General features: G+C 57.1%; 1 protein-coding gene across 21 annotated transcripts in view; it reads right to left on the reverse strand.

The window, feature by feature from the left end:
- GRM4 (glutamate metabotropic receptor 4) overlaps positions 1 to 17053 on the reverse strand; it is a 177397-nt gene extending 160344 nt beyond the window's left edge. For 3 of the 21 annotated variants that reach the window (XM_072730306.1, XM_025990758.2, XM_072730313.1), the window contains exons 1-2: positions 15967 to 16109; positions 3844 to 4737 (exon numbers count right to left, since the gene is read on the reverse strand). In XM_072730306.1, the coding sequence (XP_072586407.1) occupies positions 3844 to 4362 (519 nt within the window). In that variant the 5' untranslated portion in view covers positions 4363 to 4737; positions 15967 to 16109. Of the gene's footprint in view, positions 1 to 3843; positions 4738 to 5109; positions 6095 to 13623; positions 14572 to 15966; positions 16538 to 16914 lie in introns of those variants that run through there. The other 18 variants (XM_072730282.1, XM_072730220.1, XM_072730214.1 and 15 more) reach the window with 18 other exon arrangements.
- Positions 17054 to 17261: the final 208 nt, after the last annotated feature.

A 17261-nucleotide genomic window follows, 5' to 3' on the forward strand; every position in this document is an offset into this window, starting at 1 on the left:
GAGGTGAGGGGACTCTGGTGGAAAGATTCAAACCCAGGCCTAACTGGCTCCAGAACCTGGGCTGTCCCAACATAGCATTGCGCCAGCCACATCCTTGGGCTTTAGGAGCTCTTCCAAAAGGTACTCTTTACACCCATCAATATTCCCTGTTCCCAAAGAGAGAACCAAAATGAGGATGAAGGAAGAAGATGGGAACAGGAAGTAAGGGATATAAGCTATAAGTCAGACCCACGACTTCTGAGAGTCAGGGCTTCTGGTCCCCATGAAAGCCTGGGTCCCACTTCCAACCCAGTTTATTTGGACAGGCATTCTGGAAGGAGTCAGGCCTGGGAGCTGAGGACCTAACTTCTGGCCCTGCCTAGCTCACTTAATCAGGACTTAGATTCCACATCTGTACAATGGGGAGTTGGCCCCTTCCAGCTCTACTAGTTTTGAGTTTTGCTCATACCCTGACCCCAAAGGCACCCCATTAGCTTTCTCCAGGTAGGAAATCACCTCTAGTGCCCCCAAGCCCAGAGCTCCTCTCTGAGCTGTGCACAAGAAACTCACCTCTTAGAAGAAGGGGAGCTATAATCACAGCCTCTGGTAGAAGTTCCCAGCAGGCCCCACTTATTGGCCTTGGCAGAGCAGGGCTGGGGCTGCAGTGATGCCCTTTGAAACAGGCACCTGACACTGCAGCTCTCCTGGCCTGGGCGCCCCTCCCTCATGCTCTCCAGGCAGTGGCCTCTGCTCCTGACCGCCCCCAACAAAGTTCAACCTTTTTGCCTCTGTAAAAGGCTTTTAAGTTTCTCACCCAGCCTCTCATTTCTATCAGTTTAATTATTGAGGAGACCTCTTGTCGCCAGGCTGGAACATTAACACTGTTAAAAGGAACCCAAGGAATGCAGACCACAGATGACTGCCTCCCTCTGGCTCTCTCCCCATCTCCCCCGCCCTGAATCTCCTTTCCAACATGTCCCCCCTGCCCCCATTCCTTCTCTCCTCCCCAGGCCCCCACCTCCCAATTCCATCTCACTTTCTGTGCAGCAGGGAGGCTCCTGACCCCCTGCCCCAACCCATTCATCTCTCGGCAATCTGAGAAGGCACAGATAAAACTGAGGCCTCGGCCATGTTCATAGGTAACCAGAGGGGCAGAAAAAAAGGAGTACCTGTGAGCCCCTAGGCTGGTGAGGCCTAGCTCCAGGCACCCTCACCCTACCAGAGACCTTGTGCCAACTAGAGAGAGATTAGCATGGAAGTCACAGTGCACTCCCAGTGGAGTCATTGATGCCTCACTCCAAAATATCCATGTTTCCAAGAACTCACAGATACCATTCTTGTACCCTTTACCCTGTGTCAAGTGACACCTCTCCACTCCTTTAGCCTCTCCATCTCTCCATAAAGTGGGCACTGGCTCATCTCTGGGAGATGGCAGGGAGGCACTCACTGAGGTCATGGACACAAGGGTCCCATCACCTTTGGCTCAGGATGTGATCCCAGAGTCTCGGGATCCAGTCTCACATCGGGCTCCCTGCATGGAGCTTGCTTCTCCCTCTATGTCTCTGCCTCTCTCTCTCTCTCTCTCTCTCTGTGTGTCTCTCATGAATAAATATATAAAATCTTTAAAGAAAAAAAAAAAAAACAAGGGTCCCATCAGACTGTCTTCTAAAACACCCACAGTCCCCAAAAGTTTTTTTTTTTTTTTTAAGATTGTATTTATTCATGAGAAACAGAGAGAGAGAGGCAGAGACACGGGCAGAGGGAGAAGCAGGCTCCATGCGGGGAGCCTGATGTGGGACTCGATCCTGGGACTCCAGGATCACACCCCGATCCGAAGGCAGATGCTCAACTACTTGAGCCACCCAGGTGCCCCCAAAAGTGTTTAATAAAAAGCTCCAATAAGGAAACTGCAACAGCCCCATGTATATAGTCTGGGCCTCTTCTCCAAGGCCGAGGACCTAGGCCCCACCCAGACAGATTGACAAGGAGTCTGGGGCTTGTCCTTTCTGCTGATGGCCCCAGGGGGCCTTCCCTCTCAGGCCTGGGGCAGGCAGGCTGAAGCAATGACTCAGCTAACCTAAGCCATTGCCAGGACCTGGCCTGGGCAGCTGAGCCCTGCTTTCTCCTCCCCTCTGGGTCTCCACTCCTCAGTGCAGGTGGGAGAAGTGGACCAGGCTACCCATTCCCAAACCATCTGTAAGGAATGATCTCTGGCAGCACAGCCCCCTGGGGGCTGTTTGGATTGTCTACTGCAAGGGCAAAGTTTCCTTCAAGTTTTCTGTTCATCTTAATCTGGCATTCTTCATAATTCATCCATTTGCTTAAAAATTAAGATAGTGTTTCCATTTGGATTATAAGTAAAACCAACACCCCAGGAAGAAGGTCCATAGGTAAGGAGCACAAGGCACATGACCCCACAAAGTTGTAACCCCCACCCCATGCTGTAACAGGACAACTCTAGCTTCATTTCTTTCCCACTCCCACCCCATGCCCAACTTAGTGGACTTTTACACCATTCACCTCCACTTCAACCCAGGCCCCTAAAAATGCTCCCAAAGTACTGATGCACTGTGGGACTGGACAAATGGGCTCTCGAAAAGGTCTAGGTGAGAGAGTCCCAGCCTCACCACTTCCCACTCTACATGGGCCCAAACAGCCTCTCTCAGCCCACTGGGTCTAACTTTGGAGACTGAGGAGGGAAGGGGCCACCTCCAGAGGCTGGGAACCTGACACCAGGATGAAGGAGGGACCCAGTGGCTTCCTCTGTGCTTTCCTTCCTCCTCCTCCTACATATTTTCCCTCTCTCCCTCCCCCCCTACCCCCCACCCCTTACACAACACACACACACACACACACACACACACAAGCACACAAGCACACACAAACACACAGCAAAGAAGGCAGGCTCCAAAGAAGAGCGGCTCATAATTATTGGTAAAATGCTTGTAATGTTTTTCTCTCTACCCGGTAGCTTTCAGTTGTTTTAGCAGCTTAGCGAAGCACTTGGCTCCAATTGAATTGCAAATCAGCAGCTCTTGCCCCAGGAAGAGAGGAAGGGAGGTAGCAAGGAGGGGGCAGGGAAGGATTCCAGACGAAAGGGAGAAAGGTGTGCAAGGAAGAAGGGCAGGAGAAAGAAATGAGCAAATGAGCAAGGGAAGCTTGGTTCTGGGCCCAGAGCAACAGCTACAGAGACCGCCTGCTCCTTCCAGGCCCTTTCCCTGTCCTCATCCACCTTCTGCAGGTGCTGTAGCCCACTGCCCCATCCAAAATATCAAGACACATTTTATAACCATAATCTTGGGGTGAAGTGTGAGGGCCACACTGGGTTTTCTCAACTACTACAAGAAAAGCATATCTTTCTAGGGAATTACAATTTATTTGAAAACAACGTCAAAAACAAAAGTCTTGCTTTATCTCTTTGGCAATCTCCAACATTCATATTTCCATTCTATTTCTTTGACTCTGTTTCTCTTTCTGACTACATGTATTTCTACATATCCATCTGTCTGTCTTTTTACACATCTGTCCACCTATCTCCTTCCTTCTGTTTCACCAGCACTTCATTCTCCCCTCGGTTCAGAATTCCCCACAGAGGAGCGGAGTTGATCAGGGAACTCTGGGCGGCCGTGCTGTTTCAGCACCATGGTCAGCGCCCCGGAGCCGCTCCCTCCCTGACACCTACACTCCTCCGATCCTCAGCTCTCACCACAGGACTGCCCCCAAATTCTCAGATACTGTTGTGATGGTGGGGGATGGTACAGTCCTCAGAGTCCAGGAGGGAAGAGGAGAAAGAAACTAGCCAGGACTGGCACCCTGGGTTGTTGGCGCAAGACCACGTCTGGGGCCAACCGGCCAGACACTAACCTTGAAGAGGCGAAGGATGTTGGCCACCATGATGGAGACAGAGCTCCCTGAAGCACCGATGACACCGACCACACGTTCTGGTTTGGTGATGATGGGGGGGCCGCCACTGCCACAGCGGACCTCTGTGCCATCCTTCTCGATGAGCGCCTGCACAAAGGTCAGGGACTGCTCGAGGGCATGGGTGTCCCTCGAGCAGGTGTCCAGAATGCGGGCGCCCAGCGTGATGTTGGGCAGCAGGTCCGGGTCATTGTTGATGCGATCCAGGGCAAAGAGCATGGCCTCCAGCCGATGGATGCCCTTCTCCTTCTTAAGTTCTCCGCAGGCCTTGCCCTCTGAACCTCGACCGTGCACTGGGAACAGGCCGCCCAGTGTGATGTCCCCATCTATGCGGATGGAATTCATGTGGGGGTGGCCCTTGGGCTTCCCCAGGGAGGAAGGCACCCAGGGGCCATAAAGGCTAAGGAGCAGGCAAAGAGGCAGCCGGGCCCACCACCAGCCCCAGCCTGTCTTCCCAGGCATCTCGGAAATCCCTAGAGACCCATGAAGGGCAGGCCCTACTCCTAGCCTTGGCAGGCCCCTGGCCCCACAGCCTGGGTGAGCATGGGCAGGGCAGCCCCCACAAGTCTCTCCAGGGCCGCTTCAGCAGCAGGGTGGCTGAGGGCAGCCAATGGGGTCACCCATGCTGTGCTCCTCGCCACTCAGGCAGTGCTCAGTTGCTGACATGGGCCATTCCCACAGGCAGCAGGGAGTGGCCAGGGAGCAGCAAAGCTCTAGTCTTGGTCCTCACGTTCTGCGGGCCTGTTCTTGACGGATGAATGTGAAAAGAGAGTGCTCCTAGCTTGACGTATCTTGGCATCAAGGAGAAAACAGCTTCAATGCTCTCCTCCTACCAACCTTAGAAGGGAGGGAGAGGGAGAGGGAGGGGGAGGGAGAGGGAGGGGGAGAGAGAGAGAGAGAGAGAGAGAGAGAGAGAATCAAACAGAAGCCCAAAGAAGACATTAGCTATTCTGATCTCTCATGAGGAGCCTGAGAGAAGGAGATGCTGGAGGTTATCGCCACAGGCTCCACAAATCTGAACTTGGTTTTCTCCCAGCTGCTGCTCGACTTTGGTTCAAGTGGGAGAGCCTGAGGCAGAAATTAGGTCATGTTTGAAGATTTCTTAGGCCTAGACCCACTGCCATCAGAAACCAGGGGATCAGAGTGCACACTCCCCAGGAACAGCCTGGAACTGACTTGAGAGGAAGAAGGGTCTTCCTCAACACTCACCCACATGAAGGAACAGCAAGAAATCAGGTCCACAGGATCCAACCCCATTTTAGAGATGAGGGAACTGAGGCCCAGAGCAGAAGAGCATTTTGTCCAAGTCACACAGGCAGTGAGAAGCACAACACCACGCGGACCCCAGCTTCCCAGCTCTGGAGCCAAAGACACTTAGGTTCCTTGGGGACTGAGGAATAAGGAAGCCAGCAAGGCCCCCTGCAGAAGAAACCAGGCTGGGAGCTGCTCACTCTGAAGACCAAGGAGAAGCTGGGGCTGTCCCAGTTCAGAATCCTCATCCCAAATCCAATCGGGCAATGCAAATTTCACATTTCTACCTCAGCCACACCCCAGGCAGACGGTAACCCCAGGGGCTCCAAGCTCAAGGAGGTAGGCCTCCTTTTCATTTGCTTGGCCTCCCTCCCCCACCATCTTTCTCATGGTCTTTATCTCTCAATTTCTCCACTGCTCTTTCTCTCTCCCCCACTTCCTCCCTCTGAGAGAGGGGGCTCAGGTTATGGCCTGAACTACTGCACATTATTATGATCATTGTCATTATTATTGTTGTTGTGATTAAATATTTATCTGCAAGGGTAGAGGAGAGAACACCAGCTCTTCCTCATTCTCACTGCTAATTTGGGCTAATTTCCCCTGGGGTTCCTTCCCTTGCCCCAGCCTCCCACTAGCTCAAAACCAGCAACCTCCCTCCCCTCAACTTAGAAGGCCACAGGGAGAAGCACTGGAAGCTGAGTCAGGGATTGGTTGGGGGGCTGACACCCAGGCTCCCATTCCAATGGGTTTGTCAAATGAAGAACAGCAAGCCACTCACCCATTCTGTGCCTCAGTTTCCCTAGCCATTTAGAAGAAGGGCTTGTGTTTGGATTAGGAGGTTTTCCTAGAGATGCAGTCCCTGCATCCAGGCCAAGCAAGCCTCTCAGAGCCACCTGTCCCCTGCTTGGACTTCCCCCACACAGAGGCCCCAACTGCTCCAGTTCTGGGAAAAGGAGAGGAAGAGAGTACAGCCTCAATTCCTGAGCTTCCCTGCCTAGCGCCTTCTGAACCCTCACCTCACACATCTGACCCCTCATCAAAATGTTCCCCCACCCTTTAGCTCCTTAGAGGCCAAGAACACAGCTATTAATTCTCCTTCAGCCCATGCCACAGGGGAACCAGAAGCCCCGAGGAATCCCATAACCCTCCCAAAGTCACAAAGCAAGTCAAGATGGGGCAAGACTAAAGCCAGCACCAGTCACACTGAGAGGTCCGAGGTAGCCTGCAGGAAAGCTTCCTAATCCCACAGCCACTCCTGAAGCCAGGAGCCAGTGACCTAGTGCTGGGGCGGGGCGGGGGGGGGGGGGGGGGTGTCAGTACCTGGGGGAAGGCTGAAGAGTAAGAGCTGCTAAAACACCGGAGGGGAACTACACCTCAATGGAACTGTCATCCCCACTTCCTCCTCCCTGTGAGTGAGTTTAGCAGATGGCTTTCTGGGTGGCCACGGGGAGTGAGGGGCTATGGGGTAGTTGCCACTGATGCCAGCACCAGGCAAAGGCAATTCAGACAGGAACATCGGCGGTCCCCGCCCCTGCCATCCCCTAGAGAGATCTCCTTCCCAGATCTCCAGAACGCAAGGGGATGGATGAGGATGCGGTCTGGGGGAAGACTGCCCCTGCAGGGCACTTTCAGCTGTCACAGCCATGGGAAGGAGTCCCCTCCCGGCCGGTGTCCCATGGGTGGGACAGCCCACACAATGAAACACTGTCTTGTCCAAACGCCATGGTGCCCCTGGAGCGATGACAACACTGCTGTGTGCCGGGCACCACACTAAGTGCTGCGCGTACATGTTCTCTGGTGGCGCTCACACCCCGGAGCGGGCTGCCTGTCCAAGCACCCGGCTCAGAGGAGGAAGGTGAGCTCCACCCCAGGCCCCCCGAGCCAGCGCTCTGCTGGCCCGCCCTCTCCTATCGTCCTGCAGGCCGGGCCTGGGCGGCCTGGCTTAAAAATGGAGGGAGTCTTGGCCTCAGATGGGCCTTGTGAGGAGGCCGCAGTGGGGCCGATGCTGGCGGAAGGCCGGGGCTCCTCACAGTCGGCCCAGCTCAGGCTCCAGATTCCTCATGAAGGCCCAACACGGGCTTCTCCTGGGAGCCCACGCACCCTAGGCGGAGCAATGTGCACACACCATGCAGACACAACACACACTGTACACACACAGCACACAGACACGAACGTACCACACCACACACACACCCCATACACACAGCACAGATATAAACGTACCACACACACCACACATATAACACGTATAACACATCGACAAACATGCTACACACCACATATACCACAGACACAGACAACATACCACATACACACCATACACACGCTATACACACACAAAACATACAGCACACAGATACAAACATAGCACACACTATACAACACATACCACATACACACATCACACATGCATATACCACACACCCACACACCATACACACATTATACACACATGCCATATACACACACACCACACACATATATATCACATAGACACAAACATACTACACACCACATATGCCACACAGATACAAACATACCACACAGAATACACACATACCACACATGCATACACCACACACACACACCATACAGATACACCCATACCACACACATATAACATATATCACGTAGACACAAACATATCACACAGCATGCACATACCACATATACCATATGCACACACATCACACACATATATACCACACAAACATCATACATACACACTTGTACATACATATATCACACACAAACACATTACACACGACAGACACCACACACACATACACCACAGACACAAACATACCACACACCAGACACACACACACACACAATGGGGAGAAGCAGAGGCCACATGGTGGAAGGAGGCCTCAGTGAGGAGAAAAGCAAATTCTTGCAGCATTAGAATCAAGAGCCCAAGGCCCCAGGCCCTGCCCCCTAACCGCTCACAGGCTTCCCTCCACCCCACAGGCTTCCCTCCACCCCGATGGCCCTGCCCCCACCCACAGCAGTCCCGCTCCATCCCTGGTCTTCCCCATCCCTGGTCTGCTGGGTCTGCCTTTTCTGAACATCTCCAAAGAGCTGGGCAAACCACCACCTCTTTTAGCCTCCCCTCCTTCTTTTGATCCTGTAACAGGAACAAGGGAAAAGTAAAAATACTCTGAGTAAAAGGCGCCACCAGGAGCAGAGGCTGGGGGTGGGGCAGCAGGGGGAGCCAAGGCCATCCTTCCATACCCTTCCATACCCCACCGGGCAGCCTCCACCTTAGCAAAGAGGGGCCAGGTGGGGGAGGTTGAGTCCTCAGGCCACCCCTTCAATTCTAAAACAGCCAGGGAAGCTCACACTTCAGACGTTTGGGGGCTGGAGGTGGGGGGTAGGGGGTGGGGAGTGAGGGGCCTCTTATTCTACCCTTCCCTCTCCTTCCCCACCTCTCTCCTCAACCTGTCTATTCCCTTCCCTTCCACCCCCTGTCAGATCTTTGGCTCCAGATAGGCAGGGAGGGACAAGGAGCAAAGGAAAGAGCACATGGTCATCTCCACACACAACAGCATCTTTCAGAACATCCTCCAGAGAGGGGATGTAAGGAGAGCCAAGGAGGGAGGATGCAGTCTGCCCTCCTCCCCCTCCAGCCCAGGCACCCTACAATCTGAGGGCCTCTCTGATATCTGCAGGCCTGCAGGGAGAAACTCCCCAACCTGCCTTAGTGATCCTTCCAAGTCCCATGCTTCCTCACATCTAACCTAAATCCTTCCCTCCACAACCAGGGCCTGAGCTAGGAAGAACCACAAACCACTGAACGGAACGACAAGCGGCTCCAAAGAGAGCTACTGCGACGTTTACTAAACTCACTCAGCTTTTTATTCTCCCAAAGCTAGGGAAAGAGAATTCTCCCCAAACACCAATGTAAGGAACAGAGTCAGAGGGAATGACCCTGCACTTGGCACCCAGAGCTGCTCAAGCAGGCTTTCAGCCCCTGCAAGGCCACTCAAGCTCTGGGCTCTTCCCCCTGCCCTGCCCCAGCACCCCCTCTCAACCTCTGCCTTCTGCGAGCCAGGCCTCCTCCCTCCCCTCAGCTTTTCCACATTTCCTCAACTTCAGTCCTCTCCATTCACCTCTGTCTCTGTGGCCTGGCCCAGCCCAGGTGCTCAGCAAAGCTGGGCGTGGTGTCTGTTTTGAATCTCTGAGCTGTTTAGACACCTCATCGCCCACATCTCACACTTCCATGGGAGGGGCTCTGCTCCCCAGCAGGAAACATGAGGGAGAACTGGGGCCCTTCTCCTCCTTCCCACACTACCCCAAGCCCACAGGTGCCCACACAGACCTGAGACGCTGGACTGCAGGCCACCTCTGAGGCCCCCTCCCTCCTGCCCCCCTGGAGGCCCCGCACTGGTCCAGCAGAGGTGCGCTATGCTGGACAGTCTCCTCCCAAATGAACAGAGCCTAGACCCAAGGAACAAGCAAGAAGACGCTGCACCCCACAGCAACGAGGCTCATAGTTTGATCCCCACCTTTGTGATCCCTGGTCCATGGGGAAAGGGGCTGGCTAATTAGCTTCCTCAACTTCAACAGCCCAACCCTCTCCCCACAGGGACCACAGCTTGAGGAGACCGTGTCATACTCCTCTTGGTATCTCTGCATCCCAGCCTGGCACATTGCCTGGCATCCCCCACCAGAGCTTGTGGAAGGGAATGAATGATATGATGTGAGTGAAGAATTCTGGGCTCTTCCCACCCTCTCTCCCAGGTCATCAGTGTCAATATTAATAGAAACAGCAGCCCTGCTCCCAGACACTCCCCAGGGCCGTGCCAGGCCATGTTTGAAGAGCAAGGAGGAGGGCACAGTGGGGGTCCAGGCTCCTCCGTGGATCTCATTCTTTTCCCATCCCCAAGAAGCTCCAGCCCATCAGCCTGTATCAGGAACCCTCCCAAGTACAGAAATCCCAGATCTTGCTTCATAGGCCATCCTCTCCCTGTTTCACCAAAAGAGCCTGATTCCAAAGTGACTGGTTCGCTGGGCATGTGGTGGGCACTGCAGAAACGTGGAAGGAGAGAAGAAATGATAGAGGATAGGAGGGATGAGAAAGTAATTCCTCAGCTCAATGCCCATAGAACTAGAGAAAACTTCAAATCCGCCATTGTGGTTCCTCCAATCTAGGATTCCCTCCAGCCTCCTCCCTGTGACTTTCACCCTTCAGGTAGCAACTGAGACCCTTCCTCCTCCAGGAAGCCTGCCCTGATGATCCTAGCTCTATTTCCTCCTTCTTGCACATTCACATCTCCCTCTCTCTTTCTCTCTCTCTCTCTCTCTCTCTCTCTCTCTCTCTGTGTGTGTGTGTGTGTTATTTGGCAATGATGAGCCTGGAAGATTTTAAGGGCCTGTGTGGACCACACTCATCTCTGCATCTCCTGTGCCTAGCCCAAGGCTCAGAAACTCTCAATAAGCAACAACACACAGGCAGGTCTTTGCCCAGAGCCAGCAGGCAGCCAAGGTGATGCCCAGGGACAGGGTCTGAAGCAGCATTCTGCGTGTGCAGAGTAGAACTCTGACCTGGCACCAAATCCTTACACGTCCCTGGTGTGGTCAGGCATAGAATACATCCTTTCTGCCATAGCCATTCAGTTATTGACCGTGTCGATCGAATATGTGCTGGCTCTGCTCTGGGCACTGGAAATGTGTTAGGAGTAACAGACACAGACAGCAGCACCCACCTCTTGGGGCCAACCTGGGGGGTGGCCCAGGAGATGCAATAAACATACTTACATAAAGATATGTGGCGCTTCAGGGAGTCCAGAGGTTATGAAGAAACTAAGGCAGGTAAGGAGAGAGGTCAAGACCCTGGGGTCTGTTCAGAAAAAGATAGTCAAGGCAGGCTTCTCTGAGGAGGTGGCATAGGAGAAAGCAACTAAAAACAGTAGAGGTGTGAGCCACAAAAGTGTCCCAGGTAGAGAGAAGCAAGGGCAAAGTCCCTGAGCTCATGTTTAGCATTGATTGTTCAAGGACCAGCAAGGAAGCCGGAGTACCCGGAGGGCAGTAGGAACGGGAGGGGGGAGAGGAGGTCAGAGAGGGCATGGAGTACAAGATCAGACAAGACCTGTGCTGATGGAGAAATGGGGGCCCACTGGAGGGCTCTGAGCGCAGTGACAGGCAAGGATTCATGGCAAGAGAAACCTGAGACTCAAAGAGATGCCACCTGCTAAGGCCACAGCAGCTCTGGTCAGCTGAAGGCGAAGCAAGCCCATCTCATCAGCCCAGGAAGGCCCCGACACTGACCTTCCCCCTCGCCCGGAGAGGGAGCACAAATCTCCTCCATTTGCCAGCCCCCACTTCCATGTAGACTTCCAGGCCTCTCCTTCCTACCCTAAGTTGTCCTGCCTCCACCTACCACCACTGCCAACCCGCCCCCCTCCCAGTCTTCTGGCACAATCCAAGTGGGCATGCATCTTTGTTTGCAGCTGGTGCTACTGTGAGCTTCCCGACTAATACTGTTTCTTCCTCTCTCCCCCTTCTTCCTGTCCAAACACCTCCTTAACTCAGAGCTCCCCCTACTCCAGCACTGCCCCAGAGGGAGAGGGACCACGGGCTCCACAAGTCAAAGCTCAGACTCTACCATCTTACACAGCCATAAGCACAACCAGTTGTGGGTGACCCTCCCATCCCCAGGCCACACAGGAGCCAGGCACAGGGAAGGGGCAGTGCTACCTGTGAAGTAAATGGCTCACCAGAAAATTAAGATCAAGTCCCCAATCTTTATTCCTAAAGATCAAAAATCACCCAGTGATTTTAGAAACAATAAAGGTGTAAGCCACAGCAATGACAGTATTTTCACTAGAAGTCACAGCCCCAACCAGAAAACAGGTCCAGGGGCCAGTTTCTGTCACCCTGAAGAGCAGAGAGGTGGGAAGGCTGAGGATAGGGGACAGGGCAGGACCCAACCTCCTGGTCCTGATTCAGGTGGTCCAGCCTGGGACTAGCAGCCAGCTGGCTCTCCTGGGACCCCCCTGCATTACAGCCAATGGGCAGCCAGTGCTTTCTCCAGAATGGGGAGGCTTAACCAGATACTACTGCTAGCTAGTCAGCATGGCTCAGCCTGAAATGGCATGGGCTGTCATTATGGGCTGGCATTTCCCAATTACCACAGATAATATCTCCTTTAATTGAATGGGGTCCAGATAATGTCATTATGCACTGCATTCCCCAATTTATTTAATATACATGTGTACACATATATTTATGCCTCACTGCTGCCAACGACATTGCTAAAGGTGAGGTTGATAATAAAACATTTCGACGGGAGTCATCAGCTTTAATTTAAGGGGTGATTTTTACTATCCTTGTGGTGCTCATTTTTCCAAGGAGCCAAGAGAAACAACGGACAGGCTGGAAGAGGCTGGCTCAGGCCTGCGGGCTAGGAAGTGGGGTGGGCAGGGCTGTGGGGTAAGCTTGTCTTTTCCAAGCAAGTTCTGCTGCTACTCCTCCTTCTTAGGAGTGAGTTCAGGCAGGGAAAGGGTGGGGGGGACAGGGGGGAGCAGAGGCAGAAGCCCCCACCCACCCACCCAGCTTGACTGCAGGACTGGCAGGGAGGAGGAAGCTTGTCTGGAATGCAGAGCTACCTGGCTGGGGTAGCACTGAGAAGCAGCAGGGTGACACTGGGAGAAAGGCAGGGCAAGAAGACAAGGGAGGCCAGAGCCAGTCCACAGCCAGGAAAGAAGCAGAGTTCCCAGGAGCCAGGAAAAGACAGTCTGCACTCTGCAAGGGTCAAAGGCAGTGAAATCTCTAAATTAATTTTTGATAGTCCCCTGCTAACTGGGGCAGAGTTGACATGAAAACAAGCCCTCCTTGCTCTTTCCAGGAGTCAGCACCAGGCTAGGTGGGAGCAACCGAAAGCCAGTGTCCTTGGCCCCAGGCCAGCTACCCACCAAGGCAAGCCCCTGGGTCTCCTGCCTCGGGTCAGCCCAGCTAGCTGGCCACTCCTCTGCCAGCCCCAGCAAGCAGGACCAGAGCCCAGATGCCAGCTTCCCCCCACGCCTTCTCTGGGTAGCAAAGGCAGCTTCCACTCTGCAGAAGTGAGATAACCTCCCAGCCAGCAGCTAGCGGGCCCAGCTGCCCAGGCTGCCAGTGGGGCCTGCCCACTGCAAAGTTAGGTTCTCAGCCGGCCAAGCAGAGGAGGACAACAGGGTGGGCAGATGTCTTGGGGTGGGTGGTAATTAGGGGCTGCGAGCTCCAGACTTGTCTAGGGGAGAGGATGTGTCTGTTGGCTGTAATTATAAAGCTCAGAAACCCGTGGGTCCTGATCCCATCTTTTCCTGCCAGCTATTCCCCTGCAGCAGGGTGGGTTGAGGTGTGGCCCAGCATCCTGGAAGCTGGGCCAGGGGACCCCCCATAGAGCTTTTCTGCTCCCTCCCCTTCCTGGTAGCAGGTAGCATGCTAGCTGCTCACTTACTGGCTGGCTTGCTCACTGATGCTCTCACCTACCTCGGGCTGCCTGTCTGCCACTGTGCCAGGCGCTCCTCTTGGGGACGTCACGCCTCCAACAGAATGAAGACGCCCAGACGCAGGCTGGGGGAGGAGGGATGAGGGAGGAAGACAGGTGCGGCCTACACTAGGCCACTAAGGCCAAGAAAACAGCTCAACTCCTGACGTGCTCCCACCCACCCCCTTACCCCTCTGCCAGCTCAGGACTCCTTCTCTGTGCTCTGCAGCCTGCCCTACCACCATCCCATACATCTCTCGTTTACCACCAGTAGAGCATCCTTTTGGGTTGAGCATTGCCATCTCCTCTCTGGGCCTCTCGCAAATGCAAACATCCCAGGGAAAGGTAGCCCTTGCACTGACTGCTGCCTGGCGGGGGGAGGCGGGTAATAACTTTTTGGTATTTTTGTCTCTGAGAGGTTGAAGGCATTGACAGGTGAGGGAAAGTTTATGGCTAACAGACAGAGGTTGGAGGAAGGGGAAGACAGTGGTCATCCAATACCTAAGTGGGCAGGCATGCTCATCCAAGGCTAAGCAGAGTCTCAAGGGTACCAACCCCAAAGGCCCCCAACCCCATGTCAGGGACAGGACTCTGAGTAAGGGCCAAAGAGGCCCTCCAGTGGTCCTCTGTGGGGCCCAGGGAAAGGGACAGAGCTCTGAGCACCCCCTCCACTGCAGACAGGTCCTCTTCAGGGGCCCTCACCACTAGCTCCCAGAGCCTGCCCAGGAGAGGGGACCACACCCAAGAGCCCCCAGACACACCTGTGGGAACTCTCTCTGCCACCTCAGGAAAGGTCACCCCGAAAGGCTCCCTAGGGTCCTCACCTCTTGACTGAAGTGCTCCCACCACCCAGGCACTGGCTTCTGAAGAGTTCAACCAGCAGACGCAGAACCCCAAGCCCACATCCCATGTGGATCTGAGGGGAAAGTGGGGCAGACCCAGCGCGCACCCTGGGGGAGTAGGGAGATGGAATTTAGAACATTCTTTATTTCCACCATGAGCTGGCCCCAGGGACCTGAGGCTGAGTAGCAGGCTGTGGGAAGGGGGTGTCCAGTGTGGAGACTCTCAGAGCACTGGCCCCGCCGCCTACCGAGGCCCCACAGTGGCCCAGAATGGAGGATGATGATGGGAACACACACACACACACCCTCCCCCATCACCGAGAGCTTTCCGACAGACGACAGAGGGTCAGACAGACTAACCACGGCTCCCACTGACACGTGGATTCGGGCACCCCACTAGGCAAGCCCAGTCGGCCGCAAAGCGGCTCTCCCGCACCCAGGGGCAGGCACGGTGCCGAGAGAGGGTAAGGAAGCGCGGAGCCTCCTCCAAAACGGACTTAACTCTAGGAGGGGGTGTCACTCGTGGCCTGGGGGCAGGGGGCGCTCGTACGCTGGGCCTCAGGACTCCCCGCCGCCGCCACTGCCGCCCCATTTCTGCACAAACAGCTTCAGACCGCCCCGGTGCGGGGGCGCCTCTCTCAGGCCGGGCCTCCACCTCGCAGCCCCGCCCCCGCGCGGGGAGGGGGCGCCGCCAGTTCCCGGGCGCCGGGGAAGCCCGACCCCGGAGGGGACCCCCCAGCACACACATGCGCGCGCACGCACGGCCCGGCCACCCGCCCCGCGGCCCCAGAGCCTCGGGCTCACCAGGGTCCGGGAGAGGGTCGGTGCAGAGTATCGCAGGAGCCCCTGACCCTGAAGTCCCGGGGCCGCGGGGAGCCCCCGGGCCCTGGGGCGCAGTCCCAGCCCGCAGCGGCCGCGAGCCAGCGGGTGCCGGGCTCGGCCAGTGGCGAAGGTGCCGCTGGGGCGACCAGGGCAGCGGGACGCGCTGCAAGGGAAGGGAGCCGAGGCGCGCGAGGCTGGCGCTGCCCGCCCTGCCGCCGGGGACCGCGGGGAAGGGGTGCAGAGGACGCCCCGCGCCCCCGCCGGCCCTGCCCCTCCGCAGAGGGGCGCGCTAATGCCCCCGCCCCCACCTGAGAGCTGCCACGACCCCCATTTGGCAGAACCCGACATAAGCCCCACTACACAGAGACACTTTCCCCCAGGCCCGGAAAATAAATAAATAAATAAATAAATAAATAAATAAATAAATAAATAAGCCGCTGCCCCGTTCCCTCCCTCGCGGGCGTTCGGAGAGCCTGCCCTAGCCCCGAAGGGGGACCCTCCAGCCTGGGTCCCGCGCCCTCCAGCCCCGAGGGCTCCGGTCCGCCGGCCCCCCTCCGGGCAGCCCGAGCGCCGGCGCTCTCAGAGGCCACCTCCCCGAAGCCCGAGGTCCCCGCCGCAGCCCACGCCCCAGAGGCCGGAGGGCACGGCCCCTCCGCCGGTTCCCCGCGGGCCACAACTCACCGCGCGCCGCCGAGGTCTGAGCCGCGGCGAGGGGTCGGTTGCGCTCCCGCCTGCCCCGGGGGCGCAGAGAGGCGGCGGCGGCGGCGGCGGCGGCGGCTCGCGCTGCCCAGAGCCCGGGCCGCGGCGGACAGCGCTGACGCTGCGGACCGAGCCGGGCGCCGAGCCGCCGGGAGTCCCGGACGCAGCGGGGATGCGCCGGCGGCCGCCCGGCCGGAGCCGCCTCCAAGCGCGCGGCGTTCCGCTGCCGCTCCGGCAAGAGCAAGGGAGCGGCGGCCAGCCCTGCTCCGGCCCCGCGGAGCCCGGCGTCCAAGCCGAAGGGAGCGGGCGAGGCGGCTCCGGGCAGCAGGGTCCGGCCGGGGCTCCGGGCGGGCGGGAGTGCAGCGGGAGCCGACCTGCGGGCGCAGCCGGCCGAGATGCGGGCGCCCGGCGGCGCCGCGGCAGCGGCAGCGGCGGCCGCGGCGGCAGCAGCAAGACAAAATGAGAGCGAGCGAGAGAGCGCGCTGGAGAGCGAGCGAGAGACGCGGAGAGCGCGGAAGACGCGGAGACGGGAGGCTGCGGGAGGGGGGGGGCGCCCGGAGCACGAGGGGGCGAGGGGACCGCAGCCGCTCAGCCCCGCGCCCGCCGCCGCCGCCCTCGAGGAGGCGCGAGCCGGGCCCGGCAAGTTTGCGCTGCGAGTGCGGACCGAGCGCGCGGCGCCTCCGCCGGCCTTTTAAAGAGAGAGCACCTGGGCGCCCACCGCGACCCCGCACCCGCACCCCCACCGCCGCAAGGCCGGGCGGCACGCGCCCCTCCGCCTCGCCACACCCGCCCCGCCCCAGCGGCGCCCTCCCCTGGAAGCCCCCTTCCTTGCCCCGCCCCCGCGGGTCAGCCCAGCGACCCGAGGACGCGTGGGGGGACCCTCCTGACTCCAACGGTCGAGGGTCAGGGAACACAGCCTCCGACACACACCCGGAGAAGTACAGCAAAGCACAGCGATGCAAAGGGGTTGCGCTCCTCCCCACCCCTGTGCGTCACGAGAACTCCCACCCGCAGGGCCTCTTCTCACACATCCGCATGCACGTGGCGTGTGCCCCCATGTGGCATGTTCATTTGCACGCCCCACCGCTCCTGGTTGGAGCATACCACGGGGGGGTGGGGGGTGGGGAAACTGAGGCCCAGTGAGGCAATTCCACCTGTCCTTAGTCTCAGCCTGTTGGGGGGAGGCTTTCCTCTGAGGCCCCCCTCCTCCCCAGAACCCCACTAGGCCAGGGGAACCTCCAAGCCCTGGTCCACAGTCAGCAGGTCTCCCATCAACC

The sequence above is a fragment of the Vulpes vulpes genome, chromosome 1, assembly GCF_048418805.1.
Source record: "Vulpes vulpes isolate BD-2025 chromosome 1, VulVul3, whole genome shotgun sequence".
In the NCBI taxonomy this organism is placed as follows: Eukaryota; Metazoa; Chordata; class Mammalia; order Carnivora; family Canidae; genus Vulpes; species Vulpes vulpes.